The sequence below is a fragment of the Megalobrama amblycephala genome, linkage group LG9 (assembly GCF_018812025.1).
Source record: "Megalobrama amblycephala isolate DHTTF-2021 linkage group LG9, ASM1881202v1, whole genome shotgun sequence".
Taxonomy (NCBI): Eukaryota; Metazoa; Chordata; class Actinopteri; order Cypriniformes; family Xenocyprididae; genus Megalobrama; species Megalobrama amblycephala.
Window position 1 is genome coordinate 31,589,124 of NC_063052.1, and position 27,619 is coordinate 31,616,742.

Genomic DNA, 27,619 nt, shown 5'->3' on the forward strand with positions numbered 1-27,619 from the left:
TTTAGTTTATAGCCTATTTTTAATGTGTATATTTTTGTTATCTGTTTGTGTGTGTGTGTGTGTGTGTGTGTGTGTGTGTGTGTGTGTTGTGTGTGTTACCACTTCTAGCTGTTGAAAAAATATACTACAATACACAACATGACAAAACTTCTTATTTAGGGGAGTCATTATTACTGTAGTTTTCTCAAAATAAATAAAAATGAAAAGAAGCAAAAGAAAATAAGATATACACCATCACTCTCTTTTTATGGTATTAAATAAAAAAGAGCAATATTTAGTGGAGAAACTGGTGTAGATTAAAGTGCAATTCATGATGCGACATTTACTTAACATCCTCACACAAGCCTCTAGCTGGACATCTGTGTGTGTTTGTTTCTCTTTATGTGTGTGTGTGTGTTATGGGGCCGTGGGGGTTGATGTTTAGGCACTCTTGAAGGTTAGGTTCAGTGTCAGTGGTCAAGGTCAGGTGTTAATTCATGAGAGCGAGTGAGAGAGGACGACGTATAAACAGAGAGTGAAAATCTAGTTAATATAAAAAGACAATGGCAGAATCTGACCAAAGGAAAATTCACACAACACCTAAGACGACAACATCATGACTGTTAGATGACCAGTCCCAATGCCAATCGTTTCTTCTTTCTTTCTCTCTATTTATCTCTTTCTTTCCTCCCCTTACCAGTTTGACCACAGGGGTCAGCCTGCAGCGAATGAGGTCATTCGTCTGGGATGAAATTGACCTTTAACCCCTCAACTTGATCGCTTGCCCGCATTCTAACCACCTGGACAACCAACCAGCACAGAGCTCACGGAGCAGGCGTGTGTGTGCATGCGTATGTGTGTTTGTCGCAAAACAATCAAATCATTTTATTCATTCTGTACATAAAATATTGATGGATAAATGTTTTACAAACCTATATATTGGCAATGGTAGAGAATAATACCATCATTTCAATAACTTTTTGGATTTATCTATTTAGATTTTTCTGTTTTTTTTTTTTTGTTTTTTTTCATGTTTGAATAAAGCAAAAACAGAAGACAGCTTACATAAAAAAACACACACACATGCATGCACAGTCCATGATTTGGACTCATTGCACACATTGAAGACAGGAAAATCCAAAGCAAAGCATCAGTGGTGGAGGTCAATACCTCACTGACTCTCCTTATGATCAAAAAGTCAATGATCAGCTCAAGATAATCAAAGCTATTGATTACAAACAGACCAAATATGACATCCACTGCAGAGTACACTGTTTCCATTCAATGGTCCATGTGTCCAGCAAAATTAAGTAAATGCCACCATGAAATGTCATTATTTAATATCTATAAAATGCATTATATTAGAATATTTTCTATTATACACTCACTTTTACACATTTGCTGTTATTTAGCCTATAATTTATATTACGCAATTATATAAGAAAATAAAATCATTCTTGATACAGTATTTTTATAGATAGCTATTATGAATAGGTATGGATATTTTTTACACTACCACAATATAAAGTTTATATCTCTGGATTTCTAATATTTTATATTGTTTTGATGTGTATGCTGGGCATGTGCTTCTTCACTAATGAAATATAGAGCAATAAAGAGAGAAGATGATGCGTGCTCGCGCGGCCAGAGCGTCTGGAGACTGACCAGCTGCCCTTTGACACTGAGGTCGTGAGCTAATGGGCTTTGCACAGCTTTGCACATTGTGTGGACAAATGGTATTTTTTAACGTTAATGTCAGGGTTGTTTTTTCTCCATTTTTATTTTGATCGTCAAAGCCTTTTGGACAATAAGTTGTTGTTGTTTAAATTGTTGGTAAAACTGAAAGATCGATAATATTTTGCAGCTTTTTGCCGAGGTGAGCGAAATAAATACCAGTGAGAACAACGAACCTGACGAGTCCTTCAAGACAAAACATAGTAAAGTTCACACTCATCATACTCCCATTTAGTTATAAAATTCAAACGACATGTCCACACTAATATTTATTAAATATCTTGAAATATTAATATTATATAATCACCGATGTATCACGTAATTTTGCAATATATTTACGTGATTTTGAGTTATTTGCTTTAATAATTAAGATAATACTTCACAAAAAAATATTATTTTGTATATTATGTTAATATACAAAATATGTTATTTTGTATGCATATGATAATAAATAATTACATACAACTATACTTCTATCCTAAAGCAGTATGTAATACCACAAAAAGGACGTGCAGAATAAATTGCGTATTTTACATCTTCCATTTAGTTATCATCAACAACTGCACGTTCAGTTTCCTTTTAGTAATTCTGTCATTTGAAATGTATATATTTATCATATATCTAAATACACATTAAGCAAATTAAACAAATATATTCATAACATAAATTATCAAAGCATGCGCACGCATTAATAATACTCTTACCTGACGTATACACAATTTGCCTATAACTAATAAATGCATATTTGCATTTTTAAATTCAAATATCTAAACGTTCTTTCAGGTCGTGAATAAAAAGACTGTAGTAAACATTCTTTCAGTTCCTAATCGAAATTTGACGATTAAAGTCAAAGGGATTAAGACACTAGAATTAATATTAATATTCAAGTTTGTACATAAATTTGCCTTTAATTTACACTCAAGATTTTAATATGTTCGTTAGATTCAAATCTTATGAAGAGCATGTGTGCATTTTGAATATTTTGAATATGCAAAAATGCAAACATGTTAATGCATAATTAAACAATACATGCAAATGCTTCCATATTGTAAATGGTAACCACTTAGCAATAATAAAAATGTTACATCATGAACATCGCACATCTAAGAGTAAATATTGAAGCAATGAAATAGCCTACTAATAAGCTATTTAAAATAAATTGTAAATTCGATTATTTATTTCTGTTCTGTTCTACCCCAACAGGCAAGTTGTTTGAAGGTACGAATAACTAAAAAAAAAAACTTATAGCAAACACTGGACTAATCGAAAAATATTAAATTATTAGACTATAAACAAACATACGCGATTACATTTCATTCCGTTCTGAAATAGACTAGAGTGAACACACGAAAAGTTTAGATATTGTATATTTGCTGAATAATGATAAAGCTGAATAATAATAATAAAAACCTATACACACACACACACACACACACACATACGCGTGTATCTTTTTTTCTTTTTGCAGAGAAGAAATAGAAACGTCTTGTTAAATATATTATTCATTTAACAAAGGCAAACCATAAAATTGAAAGGATAAGATCCAATCTTAAATCCGTGTTTTCTTAGTCCTCAAATTATGTCTTTAGAATAACTTTAACTAAAAACTTGATGACAAAAGAAAAAAGAAGAAGAAAAGAATGTGAGGAAAGGAGAGAAAGAATGTTTAAGCATGGTTACGTAGGGTGAAGTCAGGTAAAAGTGGACACTTTTTTTGACAATTTTTTTTTTTTTTTTTTTAGCATTAAAATATCTATACACACAATGCTCAAATTTCTAATGTCATAAATGTACTGCTCTATTAAATCCAACTTAAATACGTCGCGTCGTGAAGCCCTTTACACTGCCAATACAGCTTCCTAAAGACAGACAGACGGAGTTTAAACCTGGAAGATGTTCACTGAATCTTTGTAGTTGGTGTCAGCACGTCTCTGAATGTCTGTCTGTCTGTCTCTCTCTCAGTCTCTCTAGATAGAGAGATACCAGCCGCGCGCTCCAGACTTCAAACGCTCGCGCGCGCTGGGAGGAAGTGTCTTTCGCTCCCCTCTCGACCTGTCGATATCCCGATGGCAGTTCGCTCTTTATAAAAGTCACAATTCCATCCTTTTAATTGATTTCTCATAATTAACTCAGTGTGTTCATCGATTTTCACTCGACGGCGCATCGGTCTCTCTATCCCGGAACACACCGGTCGCGAACATAAGGCCTTATTATTTTCGCGTTAACTGAAGCCGAATAAATATTGACCACATTCAATATCAATTAAAGCCCAACGGCACTAAATAATCCCACTGTTTCTGCCACCGGGGTCCCCTCGACAGGTGGAGAGGTCGTCAAAATGGAGGGAACACGTGTATTTTAAAGCAGGATTGAGCACGTGCGCACATTTTCCCCTTAGTTATGCTTCCTCTGTTCTGTCATTTTATAACCTATAGATACATTTACAAAAGCATTCAGCAAAGTACACAAATATATTTATAACATAAATAGTCGAAATATGCATAGCGGACATGTACACCTTTGTCTGACTAGCCATGTTTTAAGAGAATAAGGATTACAAATACATGTCCTTGATTTTTGTGAACCTCTTTAAACTTCTTTAAAATGATTACAGTTGTGTTCATGAAAATAAACCAATTTCCTATTCAAGCTAATCAAAAATATTAGCTAGTGGGTGAAAGGTGAGGATGTTTCCAAGGGCCACTAGGTCCAAATTTCTACATTGTATTTTAAAAAGGTAAGAATCTCAGGCTATCGGAGACAACCAGCTCTGAAATTCAAGAACAGAGAAAGACAGTGAGAGAGCAAAGCAAGGACAGGAGAAAGGTTTATCACGGCTTTATCAAACAGGCACCTGACAGGATAATGGTCACTAACTCAATGTGTAATTATCAGAGAGCGGGAGGGTCAATCTTGCACATACTCTATGCATCTATATGAAACGAAAAACCCAAGCTTAAAGCACCATTTCTTTGCCAATGACAGTTACTATTATTACACTTCCCATTTTCACCATTGTATTTTTCCAAATGGTAAGGCCATGCTTTTAAATATGAAATTTAGTTATGAACAGGAATGCTGAGGTAAAAGAGGCTGAATGGAGGGGAAGCAACAGAAATGTTTGAAGGAAAGAAACGTTCAGAGAGAGGAAGGGAGTGAATAAAGGAGCTGAGAGGGGGGAAAAAAAGTGAGGTGAACAGAGGAAGAAATAAGATGGTGTAAGAGTGGATCAGAGAAAGCGAGAGGGGCGAAAGAACGCGGGCGGAGGGAGGGATGTAGAGGCCCCTTCTCTGTAGAATCAAACCCCTCATGAATTAAACGCTTTAAGGCTCTGAATAGGAGGCACGTGCAGGAGGCCTCCGAGAATAAAAAACGCTCACCCCATCTGGCTCTTTCAGGGAGAAAGAGTGAGCGAGAAAGAAAGTGGAAGATCAATGGGCGTGACATGGCGAGAAACCGATGGAACAACAACCAAGTGCGATATATTTGGGGGTTTGTGCAGGACCATGCAAAAATACTGCATTGAATAGTGTTCATGTTACTAACATGAAGACCCAAACTTGAACCTTTTGTCTGAGTTGTCATCACCAACCTTTAATATGTGAGCGACCTTCAGACACTTTTTTCCTGCATCCCTCACCCTCCATCTCTCCTTCTCTCACTTTCCCTTGTTGTACCCAGCATCTTGGCTGTTTCCATGACGACCGAGTAGATACTGATGGGGAAGAGGGGCACATTTGTGAGAAAGCCTGAGAGTTATTGAGGGTGGGACATTGACACATTTGAAATCCATCATACTTGACTTAATGGATGAGCTTTATAATTCTGCATGTATAAAAATGGAAGCGCAGGGTTATATTCGTCTGTAATACTCTAATGAAACTGGCACAGTACTATTAGATAAAATGTTTGATTCTTAAAGTCATTGTGAATTCAAAACTTGCGCTATTTACTTTCTTTAAACAAGATTCATCGGTGCACTCTGTTCCAAAGAAAGAATATTTGGCTTTGTAATATTTCATCAAAATCTTCAACAACTTTCCAATGGATAAAATCATTTTTTTGTCATTAAATATCCTTCTTCACTTTTAAAATAACATTTCATGTTGACTTCAAGCTGCATGCAAGTATTCTGGAGATATCACTGCATCAGTGACTTGATCATGATCAATGAATTTGGTGTGGTTGCAGATATTTATATGGCCAAAATGATTAAATTGATAGCTTGTAATGTACATCAATGAGATCTTAATAACAGTACAGCAGACTACTTACATAAAATACCTAAAAATATCAGCTATCACTCTATATCTCACAAGATGATTTTTAAATGCTTAGTTTTATGATCAAAGCTCTGTAGTTGTTTTTGTGGGGGCAAAACATAATACAGTGCAATAAAATGATGATTGTGAAATGTATAAATATGTTTCTCAAAAGCCTGATTGTATTTGATACTCCCATTTTAACATGATTTTTCTAAAAAAAAAAAAAAAAAAAAAAAAAAAAAAAAAAAAGGAATGGATCATCGAGGAAACCTAAATTGTCTCAGTCCAGTAAGTGTTCATCTTGAAATATCACTAGCAATATAAAAGTTATTCTTATGTTTACTTTATAAAAAGACTTTAAAGCAAAAAGACGTGACCTGAAGGTGGACATTTTTAGAATTATACAAAAAGGTCTTTTACTTGCTGAAAACATTTTTAGAGCCAAGGTCATGTTAATAATTAGTAATTTGTGTATCAAATATGATACAGTGGGATTTATAGGGTTAATGCCAGTTAAGATAACTTTTTATGGTTCAGAGCTCTCAACAAAGAAAAGGAATATGTCGAATAACACTAATAGTGCTTGTCATGGCTCTATTAAATCACAGATAGACTACCGCACCTCAGTCATCTCTGGTCCACCTGTATCTGCTATACGATCCTTCGAGCGAATCCAAAATTCTGCCGCTCGACTTGTATTTAACCTCTGGAAATTCTCTCATTTTCCGCCTGTGCTCAGCTCTCTACACCGACTGCCAGTAACTAAGAATTAAACGCCGGACACCGTTCCTAGCCTGCAATGCTGCCATTGGCCCACAGAACCATTACCTAAAATCCTTCATCAAACTCGTACACCCCAGTCTGGTCACAGCGATCAGCCACTTCTGGTGGCTTAAATCCCCTCAATGTGAAGAGTTCCTGCTCGTCCATCCATTTCTATCCTGGTACTTCATTGGAACAAACTCCAAATATCAAATATCAGAACAGCTGATCAGTTAAAATCAAAATCAGATACACCTTGTTACCTCCACAAAAACATACATTTGGCTTCATATCAAAACTTAATTAATCCACTGCTGTTCCACTAAGATTTTGTGTGAATTGGTACTACTGCTACTGAATAATCAACATTAATTTCTTGTGTATTGGTTTCTTAATGGATCTTCAGGCCAAAGCTTTGTACATACACTGGAAATGCAGCTTAAAATGGCTGCTGTGTTTTGGAGCATAGCAATTAGTATATAGGCCTACATATATATGTGTGTGTGTGTAACCAACAAACCAGACATACTAGTTTAAGGTGTACTTTGGGACATGGTGGCTGCTCAGCTAGTCAATAACCACCTTGCTCCAACTAAAAAACAACTATTGTGTTCCAAAATACAAGATGGATTTTTTTTTTTTTTTTTACTATCGCACATTTCTCTGTACTTGACTCTAAATTTGAGTTGAGTCGAGTCGTTTTTGAGAGGAAGCGTCTGTTAACATCATGTAAACAAACATTTTATACAATGTAAATAATAACGTAGTCTAAATACAAATCAGTAAGGTAAGGTAAGAGCCTCATAATAACAGTTTATATCCAACCTATTAGTTTATTTTCTAGCAACAAAATAATTTACGTCTTGTTTTTAATCCCTTTTGGCTAGAACACAAGAATACAATAATAGGATAGTATTTTCAATAGTAAATCTTGTCAGAAGCCCCATGTGTGCGATTAGCAAGCAAAAGTGTGCATATGAATAAATGTGTAAGAATATCACCTGGATATAAGGATGAACTTCGATACAAAGAATCTTGAATCTCCGTTGAAATCTTGAACTCGGCGTACAAAAAAATTATCAAAAGGAAATCACATGATTTGGCGAGTTTGGTCGCCATCTCGCGGTGTGAATCGATCTCTACAAGGATGAAACATCAAAGTTATGAACGGCGAGGCTCACCTCAAATGCCTCGAGGAGAATTACTAAGAATTGAACACCACATATGAAGTAAAATCAGGTTGAGTGAGTCTTAAATCATAGATTTCAACAATTTCAGTAACCACAAAAGTTAGTTTAAGTTAAGTCAAAGTGCACTAACATGGACGCTCACGGACAGAAGTCCCTTTCGCCTCAGGAGGTAACCATAGCAACAGTTTGCCGCTCAAGATGTCATTATATGGTTTATTATAGATTTACATATAACAAATATATCACAAAAAGTATTTTATAGCCTACATTATATAGGCCTCAAGAAAACGCGCGAAAATGACTTCCTTTTTACTTTTGTTTTATTTTGCTATGCTAGTTCCTCAAATTCTTAGTTTTGAAGAACAGAAGCTGATTTGAGCAACTGATAATATTATTATTTGAGAATTTGTCCTTTAAACACGTCAAAGTTGAACTCCTTACTTGAGCTGTTCGAATAGGCCTACAACTATTGTAGCAAAGAGCGCCATCTTATGAAATGTGTAGCCTAATCATACATAGTCTGTTTGTAACCTGTTTATGTGTGTGTGTGTGTGAAGTGGAGAGCAGAAAAATCGTCTTCATAAAAATAAAGTTTCTTTATTGGCATCGATGGTTTCATGAAGAACCTTTAACATCCGTAGAACCTTTCCATCCCACAAAAGGTTTTTATAGATGAAAATAATATCTTAAAATGCTCTTCACACTAAGAAAAAAATGGTTATTTTAAGAACGGTTCACAAAAAGGTACCAAAAATGGTTCTTCTGTGGCATTGCTGTGAACACCCCTTTATTTTTAAGAATGTACACAAGAGCCAAACATGAGCTGAATGAACATGACTGCCATCCCCACCTGCACTCACTCACACACCCAAACACAGAGCATGTCCACAATTACTCATCACCCAAACATTACTGGTCAGCCCGATGACCCTCCCCCTCTCGGTGACCCTGACGACCTAGGCACCATGGCAACCCTGTGACCTATCCGGTTCAACCTATCAGTTGCCAAGGAGACAACCTTGGAGCACATCTGACCATTGCCCCCTCCCTTCCCCCTTTCTGCTGAGACGAGGCAAGCGATCGATATTCTATCACACAGAACAGTGGAGCGAGAGAGGGAGAGGGGGAAAGGGGAGAGAGAGAGAGAGAGAGAGAGATTGGGGGTCTGCATTGAGCAGAAAGATTAAAGCAGGCAGGACAGCTGACAAGGGGAGCGTGTGTGTATGTGTGTGTGTTTCATAATGAGGAGACATATTTCTGTTATTTTGGAGAGTTGGCTTCAAGGCATGTTTGTAATTCTGTTTTTAGAGGTGTGGTTTTGTGTGTGTGTGTGTGTGTGTGTGTTTGTGAGCCCTCTTCATCATCAAAATGAAACAGCGGCTGAATGTAACCAGGGAATTCATCAAAGACTTTACTGCAGCCCGTCTCCTCCTTCTCTTTCATATAAAAACCCAAACTGTATATATATATAACAGCCTGTATAAATATATAAGGTGTTATAGGCCCTTTGTCTCTATCTGTGTGTGCAGGCACTCTTTAAACGGGGTGACCCACACCTCTAGGTGATATGGCTGCGAAAAAGCAATTTTATTTTATTTATTTATTTATTTACAGGATTTATTTTATATCTCAAATTAAATTTATAACCTTCTGTTTTGAAATGGTATTGAAAAACAACATCCTCAAAATGACGAATGTTACTAAAATATTAGTGAGTGGTTTCAAGGAGATGTTTAATGTGATTATTGTTGTGATATTATTTTGGGAGAAGCCACCTCTATAAATGTCGTAGCACTGAACTCATAAAACGTACGATAAAGAAGGTTATAAACCTGTGAGAGTGAATTAATGACAGTAAAACCATTAACAGTCTTCGGAGTTCAGAGAAGGCCCATTACTGAGGTAAAAGTTCTCACACTGTCCATGTTATCGAACAAATAGCTTTGATATTTTTATTATCTGACTACAATTAGCTTGCTGAATCTTAAAAAGCTGGTCAAGAACATACACTGTAAAAAAGAACTGTTGATTTAACTTAAAAAAATAAGAATTAAAAATTTAAATTTAAATAAAAATTTGAGCTAATACAATGAAGGCAATTGGTTTAATCAACAGAAACTCAAAGTATTAAGTTATCTTAATCACATTAAAGGATTAGTTCACTTTCAAATTAAAATTTCCTGATAATTTACTCACCCCCATGTCATCCAAGATGTTTATGTCTTTCTTTCTTCAGTCGAAAAGAAATGAAGGTTTTTGATGAAAACATTCCAGGATTTTTCTCCTTATAGTGGACTTCAAAGGAGTCCAAACGGTTGAAGGTCAAAATTATAGTTTCAGTGCAGCTTCAAAACATTCTACATGATCCCAGACAAGGAATAAGGGTCTTATCTAGAGAAACCATTGCTCATTTTCTAAAAAAAAAAAAATAATAATTATATAAGTATTAACAATAAATGCTCATCTTGAACTAGCTCTTTCCTCTATTAGAATTCCGGCAGTGTAGACACTGCTAAGTGTATTACTGCCCTCCACAGGTCAAAGTTTGAACTAATTGTTATATACTTACACTAGCATATTGTAGATGACAATTTAGTTCAAACTTTGACCTGTGGAGGGCAGTAATACACTTAGCGGTGTCTACACTGCTGGAATTCTAATATAGAAGAAGAGAGCTAGTTCAAGATGAGCATTTGGTTAAAACAAATAAAAAATTTTAAAACATTTTTAGAAAATGACCAATAGTTTCTGTAGATAAGACCTTTATTTCTCATCTGGGATCGCTGTAAACTGTAATGTAGACTTCAGACGTTTGGGATCCATTGAAGTCCACTATAAGGAGAAAAATCCTGGAATGTTTTCATCAAAAACCTTAATTTCTTTTCGACTGAAGAAAGAAAGACATGGACATCTTGGATGACATGGGGGTGAGTAAATTATCAGGAAATTTGAATTTGAAAGTGAACTAATACTTTAATTATTGAAGTTGATTTGACAAAAGAAAAAATGTTCTTATTACAAATCATTAAAATATTTTTTTTTACAGTGTAGGTTAAATTTCAGCCCAAAATAAAATAAAATAATAATACAATAAAATAATATATTTAATGACATTTATTCACATTTCTCACCCCCAAATTACCATTATCATACTGCAAAAATGATATTTTACTTAAATTGTAAAGTATTTATATATCATTTCACTATTTTTGTACATTATGATGATTTATCTACAAAAACAACACATCTTAATACAGAAATGAGTTCACTGAACTGAAGACATTTGGATGCACTACAATATGATTCACTGGTGTAAAATGATTTTTTGACTATATTATTAATAATATATTATATTATTATAGATATTTGTATTGATTTTGTGCTCAAATACCTGAGTGACATGTGAATGCATGTTTAAAGGGATAGTTCACGGCAGATAGTTGACAGCACCCAGTGTAAGTCAATGGGTGCCCTCAACTGTCCAATATTCTTCAAAATATCTTCTTTCATGTTCAACAGAAGAAAGAAACTCATACAGGTTTGGAACTACATAAGGGTGAGTAAATGATGAACAAATTTCCATTTTTGTGTGAACTATCCCTTTAAATGTCCTGAAATGGCCGTAAATTACACAAAAGAAAGTGTAATATTTCATTAGAATTTATGCCAGACATCAGACACAAAAACAAACTGACGCCAAGCTGAGAAAAGAGAGATCCTTCTTTTTTATTTCATTTTTTGCTGTTGATTCACATATTGGTACATTGCTTTTATTCCATTTTTTCTGTACTTATTTAAACAATGACATTAGAGAGAAATCTCTTTTTCCTAGGACACAGAAAGATTGTATTTTCTCTTTTTTTTAACAGGGGAATAGGGAAAGGGGGGACGGATAGAGAAGGGAGGCTTCTTCACATCGTTCACAAACAGACGGGGACGGACAGACGGACAGAAGGAGCAAGAGCAGGGAGGGAGGGGGGCAGTGCAGGGTAAAAGGGGAGGGAGAGGAGGAGCGAGAGAGAAAGAGAGAGAGAGAAAGAGTGAGAGGGTGGCAGTGTGCTTTGTCATGTCTGAGAAAAAAATGAAACCAAGCAGCTCTCAGACACTTCTAACATAAAAAAAATATCGAACAAAAAAGTTATGAATGATTAATAAAAACAACACTCAGAAAACAACAAAAACGACATGGAAAGAAAAAACACTGAGAAAGGGAGGAGGTGGCAGGTGAGACGGGACCGGTTTGGAGTGAGGCGGCTGTCTTCCTCTTTTTCCCCAGCAGAGGGCGAGAGTCTAAATGAATTTCATGATCATTAGGTTGTTTGTATTTGTTCATGGCAGGATGGAGAGGGATGTACAACAGTAATCTAGCGTGGCAGTGTTTGTACAGGAGTCCCTTTCGGCCGTGACGGAGTCTAAATGCAGCTGCTGGGTTTGGAAAGACGTGATGCGCGACATCCATTACAAAAGCCGTGCGTGTGCACATGCTAACAGTGTGTTTAACAGTATTAGTAAACCTTACAAATATGATTCTGGCAGGTTCAGCTGTAGTCTTTGGGCAGGAAAAAAAACAGGTTTGTCATCTTCCTCTGTTGTTGGTCCTCTCGTCTCATCTCATTTTTTTATTTTAGTAAAAGAAAGGAGATAGGACATGTAACAGTTGTTTCTGTATTGGTTTTTTATAGTTTATAAAGAAGGAATGGGTAGAATGTGAAAAAGAGATAGAGAAAGAGATTAAGAAAGAGAGAGTGAGGGAATGAGGGAGAATTGATGAGTGAAATATTTGACAATTCAATAGTATGTCTCCTTTTCAATCCAACCTGCAAGTAAAACAGAGAGAAAAAGGCCGTAATTAAAATTCAGCATCAACAATATTAAAGTCAAATATTCACAGAATATTCATATAAGAAACATTGTGAATACTACGATTTGCACTTTTTGCAATGCGTCCTTTTCTTGCCACTTGTAGGACTGATTTAAATTTTAGTAACTAAAATGTTGAGTTGTTAAGTTTTATTCATTTTCATGAATCAGTTCAAACTGTCAACTTCAGTGAATCGATTCAAAACTCTGATTCAGTGATTCATTTGCATCATCAACAAAACAAAATATAAGTAGGTCAGTTTAGCTTTTTATTGCTATGTATTGTTTTTATTCGTCCTTCTGGTTCACTTAGTGAAAAAAACATGATTTATTTTAAAATGTAGATATTTTATAGATCTAGATATATTTAAATATTTACTTTTTGATATATTACTTTTGATATAAATATCGATATTTATGTATTTTCTCTGACATTACCATTGAAAAGTTTGAAAAATATTTTTTTTAAGAAATTAATACATTTATTCAGCAAGGATGCATTAAATTGATCAAAAGTAACAGTAAAGACATTTATAATGTTACAATATATATTTATATATATTAAATAAATGCTGTTCTTTTGAATTTTCTAATTATCAAATAATCCTAAAAAAAAATTTCAACATTAATAATAATAAAATGTTTCTTCAAAATAGTATATTAGAATGATTTACACATATTTTAAATTGTTTACAAATAGTATATTAGAATGATTTACACATATTTTAAATTGTTTACAAATAGTATATTAGAATGATTTACACATATTTTAAATTGTTTACATTATTTTTCAAATGTAATACTAATAATAATAATACTTGTTTCAAAAACAAAGAATTTTTTTTTTTTTTTACATTTTTTTCATAACATTTTCCAAAAAAAAAAAAAAAATCTTACTGACCCCAAACTTTTGAATGGTAATGTCAGAGAAAATAGCAATATTTATATCAAAAACCAAAAACCTGGAAACAATTTAAAAAAATAAAAAAATAAATTTTTTATATATATATATTAGTAGTCAACATTTGAAGTGGATCAAAAAAGTTCATCAAAGTTGTCCCAAGAACTAAGTTGTCCTAAGAAGAATTTTTTAGGACAACTTTGATGAAAGGTTTTGATCCACTTCAAATGTTGACTACTGTATATATATATATATATATATGTAATATATATATGCGTGAGAGAGTAATTCAGGCTCTGTACCTCCTGGGTTTCGGCGCAGGATAAGTTTTCGGATCTCATCATAAACAAAAATTAAGAAGCTGTAAGGGAACGCACAGAACCACCAACTGGGCCTGAGAGAAGAAACGAGAGAAAAAAGAGAATTCACATTATTTTAATTGCTTGGTAATGTTCCATGAGGAAGTTTCTCTGTAGGCAACACTCACTTGAGAGGGTACATCCTGAGCGCCACATCCATGCCGGGGCAGTAAGACAGGAAGGCAGCGAGAGCCGTCTCCTCAAACAGGCCGAAGATCAAGATTTTATTCCTACAAACAAGCACAATCTTTTAGCTCAGCTACCTTGGTTTAGTCGCTACAAACCCCAATCTTTAAATTCGATCCAACAACAGTTTTAAATCTCTGTTAGCACCAACATATTGTGAGGTAGATACTAACTTCATGCCCTGCTGGAACACAGAGTTGCGGCGAGTCTTGCAGATAATCACGTCGGCCCACTGCACCACCACAATACTGACGAAGAAGGCTGTGTGACAAGTGAACTCCACAATCTTCCTCTGCTCATAGGTCTAAGAGAAAGAGATTACTGATTATACATTCTCGCATGCTCCACGTTTACATATATTACTGTTCAAATGTTTTTTGTTTAGAAATTAATGCTTTTATTCAGTAAGGACCAGTGTTTGGGTAAGGCATTACAAGTAACTTGAGGTACATAATCAGATTACTTTTTCAAGTAACAAGTAAAGTAACGCATTACTTTTTCAATTTACAACAACATATCTTTAAGGTACTTTTTCAAATAAGTAACGCAAGTTACTTTTTCACATTTATTGACTTCTGTCACCATGTTGAGAGAAATAAAGTGTAGAGGTGTTGTGTGCGCTGTGTGAACATGATGGTTATTGTAGTTCTAGACTAAATGTGAACATGCATTTACTCAAATCACAAGCACGAAAACATTCAGTATTCCTCAAAATGAATAAAATACACTTTATGTATTCAATCTCACTTTATTAACCAATGTCTTTGCTGCTGATCTTCAATAATCTAATTCAACCATACTAATAAGCAAAAATTACTTTAGATTTAGAAATAAGACTGTTGAACTTTCTTTCTCCTGTATCCTATTCTTCTGTATTCCAGAATGGCAGCACAGCTGAAATGTTTGTTTGAGCAGCGCCCTCTACTGTACAGGTGTAAATATGCATTTCCTTTAGCCTGAGTTTCACTTTTGGTGTGAAAGGGCCTTTACATTTGCCAAAAAAAACTTTTGTTGTTATTAAAAAACAAAACAAGCAAGCCCAGCCCAGGGGCCCATTCTTCGTACGTCGCTAACTCAGTTAGCTGGATTTGATTGTTGGCGATTTGGCATGATCTTGGATCGTTTGGTTCTTCGAAGCTCATCCTAGACTTGCTGTCATAGCAACAGGTCCGTAAGCTCAAACCTGCTCGAGAGCAGGCTTATTTCATGTAAACAGGATTAGATTGCATCTTTTTAAGCGGAGGTAATGCTTAAAGTCTGTCCCAGCCACTGCTACTTTCCCACAAGAGTACCCTAATGTGAACTAGGGACAATAATAATGATTTAAAAATAAATTTGCAAATAACACTATAATGCCGTGTAGTGTCATAATATAGCCACCGACAGTTTTACTCTGTGAGAGATTCATTCGTGAGGGAATAATTACGTAATATTTTTTATTGGAGTTTTACACACATGATGTACAGATGTCTATGCCATACATGCATTTGTGCATTTGAACCGCGACATATATTATGGGAGTGGCTTGATGAAGCGCAGGAGATGCAGATAACTTGATCTTGACCCTTAAGAAACTTTAATTAATGCTGTCAAATATGCTTCAAAGGTAAATTAGTTGCTAATTACAACATTGAAATAAAAAATTGAATGTACAAATAATAGAAATTGTGAATATAGCCTAAATAATTGGGTAATCATGTAAAAAAAAAAAAAATAGTGCACATTTCATTTATCTGACATTTATGTCGTTCTTCTGTCATTTATTCGCTTGGCTGTTTCCTTATAAATGTCTAGAAATTCGTCAAGTTTTTCGTCAGGTGTCTTTTCTCATTCTATGATGTCATTACGTTGCCGTCTTGACTCCAGCCAATCGCTGCATTGCTGATCAATTTATCTCAGATAACTCAATCCAGCGATACTAATCATACAACAGGTGTGTTCGAAGAACCCAATTAGCCGGATCATGATTAGCACGATGATATCATCTTGGATGTGTCATTTGATCTCGGATGTAATAAGCGACGTACGAAGAACGGGCCCCTGGTGAGAAAAAGTAACTCAAAAGTAATGTAACGCATTACCTTTCATAAAAAGTAACTAAGTAACGCAATTAGTTACTTTTTTAGTGAGTAACACAATATTGTAATGCATTACTTTTAAAGTAACTTTCCCCAACACTGGCAAGGACGCATTAAACTGATCAAAAGTAACAGTAAATACTTTTATAACATTACAAAAGATTTCTATTTCAAATAAATGTTGTTCTTTTAAACTTTCTTATTCATCAAAGAAATCCTGAAAAAATCTGTATTATAGTTTCCACAAAAATATTAAGCAACACAACTGTTTTCAACATTGATAATAAGAAATGTTTCTTGTGCTTCTAATCGGTATATGTAAATGATTTCTGAAAGATCATGTGACACTGAAGACTGAAGTCACAGAAATAAACTACATTTTAAAATATAAAATAAAATAAAAATTTAATTGTAATATTATACCTTTACTGTATTTTTTATAAAATGAGTACAAGCAATGCTTTCAAAAAACCTATTGACACTTAACCTTTAAATGTTTGTGTACATTATATTTTTGCTAGATTTGTTTAGTTGTTTGTTATCTATTCAACTTTCCCTGCATTGATGAACACTTGTGAAATATCCCTCCAAATGTGTTCTATAGCTCTATATAGATGCATCTTTATTAATTAAACTTCTGTTCTGCACTTTAGATGCACTTCCTGTCTTGAAAACCAGCATCTTCTGCTTTATTGTTTTGGTTTCTTGTACTATCAAAAGCAGATAATTAATAGCTAAGATGGAAGTCAATGGCCAAAGACAGGCCAACACTGAAAATATGATTAATAATTCTTTGTTTTGATAAGACTGTTGAAAACAGGATAATTGGTGCTTTTTAGAAGCATCTGCTAAATATAAATGTAAATGAAATGCAATGCAAGTTGCTTTGGATTCTATCACATATGCACTGCATAGTTTGTGTAATCTGATGCAATGTAATGTTTACCCATTGCTGTCCGTAACTGTCCTCCAGGTCATTATTGGAGCGATCGTCCCAGTTTAGCCGGATACCCACCAGCAGGCTGGGAAGCCAGCCGTTCTCAGCCAGAATCACAAAATAACTGAAAAATCCTCCCAGGGCCTGAATCATACCTACATACACATATTTAAAAAGAGAGACAGTAAGCCACTTTTATTCAGTTCATTTCAGATAACAGGAGTTTAATCGAACCAAAACTCAAATAAAGACATTTTTGTAATGAAGCAGCTCACTAACCGATCTGTCCATAGGCGATGCTGATGAGACGCTCGTTCACCAGCTTGTCCCTGTGGGGGTTACGAGGCTGGCGCTTCATGATGTCACTCTCTGCTGCTTCATAAGCCAATGAGATTGCAGGGACCTGAGATGGCATGCAACAATTGGTTAATGTATGAATGTATTACAGCAAAAAGTGTATTGCCACTAGAAAACAAGAATATGTTGATTATCAAAATAAAACATTAGATGTGTATGTGTCTCACCATGTCAGTGCCCAGATCAATGCAGAGGATGGTGATGGTTCCGAGAGGAAGAGGAATGTTGACCAAGATGAAGAACAGGAAGGGAGTGATCTCAGGGATGTTGCTGGTCAGTGTATAGGCGATGGACTTCTTCAGGTTATCAAAGATGAGACGACCTGGGAGAGGAAAAAAAACAGAAACACAGACTCATTATTACCTGGGTCATTAAAGTCTTTTCTCTCATTCAACTAGACTGTTTCTGGGTTTGTTGTTGTTGTTGTTTTCAAAGATTTGTCATGATAATTTGCTTTCAGAAAAGTGCCCTGCATTATGCTTGTGCTGCCTAGGAAATCTGTCAATTGTGTTTATTATATGTGATTATTGTGTTTATTATATGCTTTAAATATTACCTACTTTTCTTTACTGTTGTTATCGTTTTTTTAATCATTAAAAAAACACTAAAATAACAATATTATAAAAAAAAAGACATAAAATAAATAAAATATAAAATCATATTTCTTATTTTTTTTATTTGAATTAACTTCTTTTTTTATACATTTATTAAATATAACCATAGGTGATATGGTTGTTTAAAATAAATGTTTATTTTGAATTAATTAATACATATTTCAAAATCTTATTTTTATTATTTACTATCAAAATACACTCTCAATTGTGTTTACTATATGGTTTAATTATTATTTTAATAAATTAATATTTAAATAATAATTGGTTTAAATATTAAAGATATTTTAAGATATTCATTTTATTAAAGCATTAAAAATAATATGAAATTAAAAATAAGATATTACATTTGGTTTAATTATATTAATAAATTCAATTTTAAATAATAATAATATTTATTATTTGGTTTAAATATTTAAGATATTTCAAAATATTAATTTTATTAAATACAAAAATATGAAAATAAAAATACAATATTAAATTTGATTTATTTTTATATTTTATCATATTTTTATTTTAATTATCTGCAATTTAATTTAGATTTTTTTTTTTTACATATATTAAATAAAAACCAAGTCATTTGGTTGTTTTAAATAAATGTTTAATTTGAATTAATACATATTTCAAAACCTTTTTTTTTTTTTTCAAAAAGTTACTATCAAAAACTCTATTGTTTATTATTTATTTTAAATATTACCTACTTTTTCACTGTTGTTGTTATTTTGTTGATTTTTTTATTAAAGCATTAAACTATATTATACTATACTAACCATACTATAAAATAATATACTTTTTTGTCATTTTATTTATTGTTTATCATATTTTGTTTTACTTTAATTATCTAAACATTTTTTTCAGATTTGTTTTTTGCATTTTGCATAGTTTTTAACTTATACATCTATCCTATTTTATATTATAAATGTTTATGTGGACCCCAGGTAGACTAGCAACCAATTTGTGGAAACTAATAGAGATCCAATTAAAGAATAAAGAATAAAGAGCAAAATCTGAGGCATAGATGAAAACAGTTTTTTGTTTTGTTGCTCCTGGCTTGCTCTGGATTTCTTTCTACCTTTCTCATATCCTTTGTCTCCCTCTCTCTCGTACCTTCCTCAACTCCAGTAACGATGGATGCAAAGTTGTCGTCCAGCAGGATCATGTCTGCAGCCTGCTTGGAGACGTCTGAGCCCGAGATCCCCATGGCAACACCGATGTCTGCCTTCTTCAGAGCGGGGGAGTCATTCACTCCATCACCAGTCACGGCCACAATGGCGCCCTAAAGGACAGAGACAGACAGAGAGAGTGTGTAAAAAGTCAGTTATTTCCTTAGACATTGTAATTATGATTACTAATGAACAGTTGAAATCCTTTTCATGTGTTTTTTTGGTGAATGTGAGTGTGCGTGTGTACCTGTCTCTGGCAGCCCTCCACGATGATGAGTTTCTGTTGGGGAGAGGTCCTGGCGAACACAATCTCTGTGTGATTCCTCAGCACTTCATCCATCTGCTCCTGTGTAAGATCCTTCAGATCTGAGCCATGGATCACACAGGCTTTAGCATCCCTGACAACACACACATCAAGAATACAAAATGGATACTCGCTCTCCAGTTGTACCAAAATCAGACAATGTACAGCTTCTGTTATTAAATAAAAATCTATTATTAGATAAATCAGTTTCATATGATCCAGAATTCAGTTTCAGTTTAGTTTTTTTTGGTAACACTTTAGAATAATGGCCCATCATTTGTATGGTAACTATACAGGAAGTAATGCAAAACTAGAAAAACTTAGTGAGTAGTGAGTAGTACTACATTAACACTTCAACTACTGCTATTAACTAATCAGTAAGAAACAACAAACAAACAAATTTAGGACTGAGATAGTTCCATATTAGGTAATCAATAATTACTGCATAAGACTAGCCTCACAAATTATAAAGAATTACCAATTATCACAGCATTAAAGGTGCTAAAGAGGATGTTTTGTTTTATACATTTTTGCAATATTACTTGAAACTGTCTATACTAACTGATAAAAGACTATTTATTAGGTGCGCTGAAAGGAATAATATTAATATACATCATCTGTGCACGAGGTAGGGCCTTAAAAACATCAGCCAATCGTTTACGCGATCATCGCGTAAACGATTGGCCCTCTGGCTTGTCAATCACTGCCGTGACATTCCTTGTGCGAGACTTGCGCGGCTGCGCGCTCCAGTAACTTTCCACAATCCACAGGCGCCGCATGCAATGTTTTTGTCAGGAGACAGGAGTAACAACTGAATTATGAGTTACCTGCGGTGAGTCCGACATAATGAATCCACTAAAGGGGGTCGCACACCGGACGCGAAGCTCAGCGCCGCGACACGTCTTTAAAATTCGAATGCATTGTTTTTCTATTTTTTTTTTTCTGCGTCGTAGCTGGGCGCCGCGGACAGGCACCGAATGTCGCCGCCGGTGTGCGTACATTCATAGAAAACAATGCGTTCGACTTTTTGTGTGCAAAAAACACTTTATTCAACAATTTCTTCTCTTTCGTGTCAGTCTCTGATGCTGTTCACGTTGTAAACACAGTGCAGCACTTCCAGGTTCTACGTCAGAAAGCCGGCTCATTATTGGCTGGCTCCTGTGTTAGCATCACGCGCATGTGTCGTGCTGCTCACATGAAAATCATCAGAGTCTGACACGGAAGAGAAGAAATTATTGAATAAAGTCATTCTTTTTGTTGTTGTTTTTTTGCGCACAAAAAGTATTCTCGTCGCTTTATAAAATTAAGGTTGAACCACTGTAGTCACATGGACTATTTTAACGATGTCTTTACTACCTTTCTGGACCTTGAAAGTGGTAATTGCGTTACTGCATATTGGGGGTCAGAAACTTGTATTTCATCAAAAATATCTTGTGTTTAAAGGATTAGTCCACTTTTAACAAGTAGACTAATTTTGTTTAATAAACAAAATATCGCCTTGAACGTACTTTCTACTTCCGCATTCTTCATAACGCTTACGCTGAATGTTCTACGCTTTCCCTATTCTACTTACGGAATGAACGCGGTGGCAGTTTCGTTTTTTTCCGTAAGTTGAATAGGGAAGGCGTAGGACATTCAGCGTAAGCGTTATGAAGAATGCGAAAGCAGAAAGTACGTTCAAGGTGATATTTTGTTTATAAAGCATAAACGGTTGTATTTTTTTTTAAAATGACTGATCGTTTCGCTAGATAAGACCCTTATTACTCATCTGGTATCGTTTAAAGCCCTTGAAGCTGCACTGAAACTGCAATTTGGACCTTCAACCTGTTGGTAGCCATTGAAATCCACTATATGAAGAAAAATCCTGGAATGTTTTCCTCGAAAACCTTCATTTCTTTTCGACTGACGAAAGAAAGACATAAACATCTTGGATGACATGGGGGTGAGTAAATTTATCAGGAAAAGTGTATTTAAAAGTGGACTAATCCTTTAAAAAGATGAACAAAGGTCTTTTGGGTTTGGAACCACATGAGGGTGAGTAATTAATAACAGAATTTTCATTTTTGGGTGAACTAACCCTTTAACGTGTCTGAGATGTGAGCAGTTGTCTTTTTTACTCTGAACATGGTTATAAAATACATCATAATTATTAAAATGTTTCCTAGTCACTCTGCAGAAACTATTAGTAATCTGGATTATTATTTTTAAAGTGAAAAACTTTGGTAGTTCTTGAAGAAGGACTCGGTTTTTGCATCATTATAGGGAAAAAAAAGCATTTTTCTCCATCGATGGACATTCAAAAGTACCAACGTATTCTACTTTTGTAAAAATAATTTGCAAATATTTTGTTATATTATTGTATATTCTTTACCACTGACCAAAGGTATTATAGATGTCCTTGGTTGAAATCAGCCTGATGCAATATAGCCAAACAGGACGTGATCCTGGAACAACATCCTTTGTCATTCCTAGAAATAATATTCCTATAAAGCAATCATAAACTACATCCTAACCCTGGCCTACTTCTAAAAGCATACAATTGGTGGAAACGAATGTTGTTCAAACATAATCCCAATCCTGTAATCTGATCAGTTGATAGGAAAGTAGTTCCAGGATTTGATGTTGATCCAGGAACTTGTCCTTGGGAAAATCATGAATGTTTAGCACAGGCCTCCTTTTTTTTTTTTTTTTTTTTTGAGGGGTAGAAAGATGTAAAACAGGATTGTGGGGTTTATTTTTTATTTTTATTGATTATTTTATTTTTTATGACATTTTCTGTGTGTACGCTACCTGGGGTTGACCTGGCTGACAGGAATATTAAGCCGAGCGGCGATGTCCTCCACGGTCTCGTTACCCTCAGAGATGATACCGACACCTTTGGCAATGGCCTTGGCTGTGATTGGATGGTCACCGGTCACCATGATGACTTTGATACCAGCTGAGCGGCATTTGCCCACGGCGTCGGGGACGGCAGCTCGGGGCGGGTCAATCATGGATATCAGACCCACAAAGCACAGTTTGTCTGTCTGGAAGTTGATGTCGTCGGTGTCAAAAGCAAATCCTTTGGGGTACTTGTCCTCGGGCAGGAACAAGTGGCAGAACCCTGGATGAAAGAAGGGGAAAAAAGAGAAACAATCAAAATGGATCTATTCCATAGTTTTAAGGATCCAGTGTTTTGGTTTTCATGTCTTAGATTTATATTCATATTTGTGCTAAGAGCTTTTTTGCTTTTTTTTAGTCAGGATAGTGGAGAGGTTACAGAAAGTGAAAGAGATTTTTGTTCACATCTTCAATTTTTAGGTCACATCTCTCTATTTCTTACCAAGCACTCTTTCTCCCAGGCCTCCGAGTTCCAGGTAGGCATTCTGGAAGGCCTCCTTCAGTTCCTCATCCATGGGCTGCTCTTTCCCCTGCAGCAGGATGGTGGAGCAGCGGTCCAGGATGCGCTCCGGCGCCCCCTTCATCACCAGCAGGTAGTGGCTATCGTTACCCTCATCTGACTCGTGTACTGACAGCTGGTGTGAAAACACATCCAAGCACATGAGAATGAGTGTTAATGAGAACTGAATAATGTGCTGAACGTGAGTGAAGATGATCATGTTTAACTATCTAAGAATTAAAGGAAAAATCTTAGAAAAATGGCATTGTCTAATGATGGACTATACAAGTCTATAGACATCTTTATACAAAATCATTCTTAAATAATTTAATAAATTAAAAAGGATAAACTTTAGTAATGACGAAATATAAAATATATTAGTATTTAACTCTTTATTTTCTATGTACACATATTTATTTATGTGTGTGTATAATCGCATCCAAAATAAAAGTTTGTTTTTGCATAATAAATGTGTGTGTACTGTGTATAATGTATTATGTATATATAAATACACACAGATGTATGTATTTAAGAAATATTTGCATGCATGTACTGTATATATATTTATATAATTTACATTATTTATAGATATAAATATTTTATATAAAAATCTAACAAAACAGAAGTGGGTTAGTGCGTTAAATATTGCGTACAAATTTTAATTCTTTATTTTTTACTGTAATTAATTAATCTAATTAATGTGTTAAATGGACAACCCTAATATATATATATATATATATATATATATATATATATATATATATATATATATATATATATATATATATATATATATATATATAGTGGTGGCCAAAATTATTAGAATGATAAGATTTTTTTATCTTTTAAAAGAAGTCTCCTCTGCTCACCAAGGCTTCATTTATTTGATACAAAATATGATTGCAAAAACAGTAATATTGTGAAACAATTTAAAATAACCGTTTTCTATTAGAATACATTTTAAAATGCAATTTATTTGTGTTGGTAAAGCTGAATTTTCAGCATCATTACTCCAGTCTTCAGTGTCACATGATCCTTCAGAAATCATTCTGAAAGGATCATTCATTCATTCATTTAACAAAAAACTGAAATAGAAAGCTTTTGAAATATTATCACTACCGTTCAAAAGTTTGGGATCAGTAAGAGATTCTTTTTCTTTTTTTAAAAAGAAATTAAAGAAATTAATACTTTTATTCGGCAAGGATGCATTAAATTGATCAAAAGTGACAGTAAAGACATTTATAATGTTACAAAAGCTTTCTATTTCAGATAAATGCTGTTTTTTTCAACTTTCTATTCATCAAATAATCCTGAAAAGAAATTGTACACAACTGTTTTCAACATTGATAATAATAATAAATGTTTCTTGATCAGCAAATCGGCATATTAGAATTATTTCTGAAGGATCATGTGACACTGAAGACTGGAGTAATGATGCTGAAAATTCAGCTTTACCATCACAGGAATAAATTACAGTTTACAATATATTCAAATAGAAAACACTTATTTTAAATTGTAAAAATATTTCACAATATTGCTGTTTTTGCTGTATTTTGGATCAAATAAATGAAGCCTTGGTGAGCAGAAGAGCATGAAGTGAGCATGAAGAGCATGAAGCAAAATTATTTTGGCCACCACTGTATATACATATGTATGTATATATATATATATATATATATATGTGTGTGTGTGTGTGTGTGTGTGTGTTAACCAAGATAATGGATGCTGGACTTACAATTACTTCGTAAATCCAGTCACATTGGATACAAAACATTAAACAAACCTGATATTTGTTGGTGGAGTTGAAGGGAATTTCAGCCACTTTTTTGTTCTTTTCTCTCATAGCTTTCACGGACCCACAGGAGAGCTCGATGCACTTGAGAAGAGCCGATTCAGAGGCGTCACCTGCAACATCACGCTTCAGGATCGGCAGAGACTCCTGCCCCGCCTTAAACACGGCTCTGTTACAGAGAGCTGCCACACGGGCCAGAGCCAACCACGTCCCAGAGCTCTTATCAAAGGACGCACCTAGTAGAGATCACACAGGGGATCAATATAGTATCTGTCTAGAGCCTAGAAACAAACCAGATCTATCTATCTATCTATGATCAGCTATCTAAGCAACTACCCAGCTACCCAGAACACCCAAGCAACCACCTAGTAATTCTCTAGCATCTTACCAGACTGATCTTCAGTGGTGTCCGCCTCATGGATCTGATTGTCGAACCACATGTGGGCGACAGTCATGCGGTTCTGCGTCAGGGTGCCGGTTTTATCGGAGCAAATGGTGGAGGTGGATCCCAGAGTCTCCACAGCCTCCAGATTCTTCACCAGGCAGTTCTTACGGGCCATGCGCTTGGCCGTGAGGGTCAGACACACCTGAGAGATGGAAACAGACAGATAGAAAGAGAGGAACGGAAACAGAGGACCAGAACAACAGAGCAAAAGGGAGAGTGGTTGAGGCAGAAGTTAAAAGGAAATGGAGGTGGAGAGAAAGAGAACCGAACAGATTTTTTAGTGATATTACATTTTTTCATAGTGTGGCACAATGCAACATCGTGCATTAATAGAACAGTGTTAAATCAAAAAGAAGCTCTGAGGAGCGAAGCAAGCACAGCACAGATAGGGAAAGCAAAGTGGTCAGAAACATACTCTACATGACGTCAAATGATGGGCAAAAATCTGAAAAATCTAAGGTATATTGGCACAAATTCATCTGTTACTTGGTAGGAGCCAGTCAAATGTGAACAGCTGTGACATGCCCTCATTATCCAAAGCATGGGAAAAAAATCACCCAATTCGGATTGTTAAAAAAGGGTTCACTTGTAGTGAGAAAAAACATATGTGCAGACCACAGTTTATTTTCTGAGGTGAACAATTATCTGCCGTGAACATGCAAAATGCAGTAACTGTATTTTTTGTCTTTTTAGACTATGATCTGACCTGTGACAGATGAGTTTGGTTCAACTATAGAAAATAGAGTGTGTAAATTGAAATAAAAATCAATCAAAATTTAATTTAAAAACTTGGAAATCATTTGAATAATTTCCAGCGTCTGACATAGCTTTGCACTTTGCATAAAACCAAAAATCAAGATTAAGTTATAGATGTTATAAAGGGCAGCACAACTGTTTTAAACATTGATAATAATAAGAAATGTTTCTTGAGCACCAAATCTTCATATTAGAATGATTTCTGAAGGATCATGTGACACTGAAGACAGTAGTAATGATGCTGAAAATTCAGCTTTGCCATAACAGCAATAAATCACATTTTAAAATGTATTAAAATAGAAAAAAAATATTTTAAGAGATGCACCGAAACTAAATTTCTCCACCGATACCGATAGCCAATTATTCAGAGCAATATCTGACAATACTGATAATGATACCGATAGTTTGGGGGTTCTGCCTTTCATACCTTCTTTTAAATTAATGATAATTTCAATAATTAATCGATACATTTTAAAATGATTATATTTTGAAAGAAATGCAAATAAAAACTTTATTCTCTCCATTTCATCAACTTGTTTCAGAGTAACTGGTATCAGTTATAAACAAACACATTACTCAACTTAATATTAACAAACATTAACTTAATTCTGAAGATTAAATTAATATTTCTTAACTTTATGATTGTTATTATTTCATATAATTACTAATAATTTTGAACATCAGAACTGGTTTCTTAGCATTTTCTTTACACAAAGCCCAAATGCATTTTGCTGCCCTTTTTTGACGGACAGGATATATCGGCCATGACTACTGGCTGTTTTTAAACTATCGGCTGATAGCCGACAGTGTGAAAATTTGCTTTTTTCGGCCAATACCAATTACTGGCTGATATATCGGTGCATCTCTAATTTTAGGTTGTAGTAAAAGTAGAGCACATCTAAAAAAGCTGCATGGGGAAACATATTATTGTAGTATTTTACAAAAACTTTGACTTTATTATTATTATTATTTATAAACCTTTTAAAAATCTACAAAAAAAAAAAAAAAAACAGGTAGTGGAGTGGAGCATGCAAATTCTTCTTATGGACATAAAATGTAGCTAAAAAAAAAAAAAAAAAAAGGTTAACAATAAATTTAAAGGGATAGTTCACCCCAAAATAAAACAAATTGTCATCATTTACTCACCCTCATGTTGTTCCAAACCATTATGGTAACCATTGACTTTCACAGTATTTTTTTCTTACTATGGAAGTCAACTGTTTGATTACCAACATTCTTTAAAATATCTTGTTTTGTGTTCAACAACACAACAAAAGAAAGAATCTCTTACAGGTTTGGAACAGTGTGAGGGTGAGTAAAATCCTTTTGGGGTGAACTATCCTTTTAATGTTTTTTTTTTGTTTTGTTTTGTTTTTTTACATGAAATAAAATGATGTGTTTTAATGCTAAAGTATAATTAACATTTACTCTAAAAATGTAGTTTATAATATATAAATTAATAAAAATTTGCCAGTTTGGTCCCAAAAACTAACAACATTACAGTCAAAAAAACAAAGTAAATATATATAATTAATGCAAAAATTACAAATGTCCTCAGGGT

The 27,619-nt window shown here is 34.4% G+C and overlaps 2 protein-coding genes across 11 annotated transcripts in view; both read right to left on the reverse strand.

Moving 5' to 3' along the window:
- The window catches only part of LOC125275669 (POU domain, class 2, transcription factor 2), a 70,350-nt gene extending 62,256 nt beyond the window's left edge, over nt 1-8,094 (reverse strand). For 3 of the 9 annotated variants that reach the window (XM_048202838.1, XM_048202834.1, XM_048202827.1), the window contains exons 1-2: nt 7,742-8,092; nt 5,306-5,428 (exon numbers count right to left, since the gene is read on the reverse strand). In XM_048202838.1, the coding sequence (XP_048058795.1) occupies nt 5,306-5,428; nt 7,742-7,859 (241 nt within the window). In that variant the 5' untranslated portion in view covers nt 7,860-8,092. Of the gene's footprint in view, nt 1-5,305; nt 5,429-6,806; nt 6,941-7,741 lie in introns of all 9 variants that reach the window. The other 6 variants (XM_048202826.1, XM_048202839.1, XM_048202825.1 and 3 more) reach the window with 5 other exon arrangements.
- A 3,538-nt stretch (nt 8,095-11,632) lies between these two features.
- The window catches only part of atp1a3a (ATPase Na+/K+ transporting subunit alpha 3a), a 38,857-nt gene continuing 22,870 nt past the window's right edge, over nt 11,633-27,619 (reverse strand). For both annotated transcript variants that reach the window (XM_048202843.1, XM_048202844.1), the window contains exons 9-21: nt 25,246-25,444; nt 24,849-25,093; nt 23,009-23,201; nt 22,477-22,789; nt 19,630-19,780; nt 19,327-19,495; nt 17,776-17,930; nt 17,531-17,654; nt 17,261-17,406; nt 14,410-14,540; nt 14,179-14,280; nt 13,994-14,085; nt 11,633-12,747 (exon numbers count right to left, since the gene is read on the reverse strand). In XM_048202843.1, coding sequence (XP_048058800.1) covers nt 12,719-12,747; nt 13,994-14,085; nt 14,179-14,280; nt 14,410-14,540; nt 17,261-17,406; nt 17,531-17,654; nt 17,776-17,930; nt 19,327-19,495; nt 19,630-19,780; nt 22,477-22,789; nt 23,009-23,201; nt 24,849-25,093; nt 25,246-25,444 — 2,049 coding nt within the window. In that variant the 3' untranslated portion in view covers nt 11,633-12,718. The remainder of the gene's footprint in view (nt 12,748-13,993; nt 14,086-14,178; nt 14,281-14,409; nt 14,541-17,260; nt 17,407-17,530; nt 17,655-17,775; nt 17,931-19,326; nt 19,496-19,629; nt 19,781-22,476; nt 22,790-23,008; nt 23,202-24,848; nt 25,094-25,245; nt 25,445-27,619) is intronic.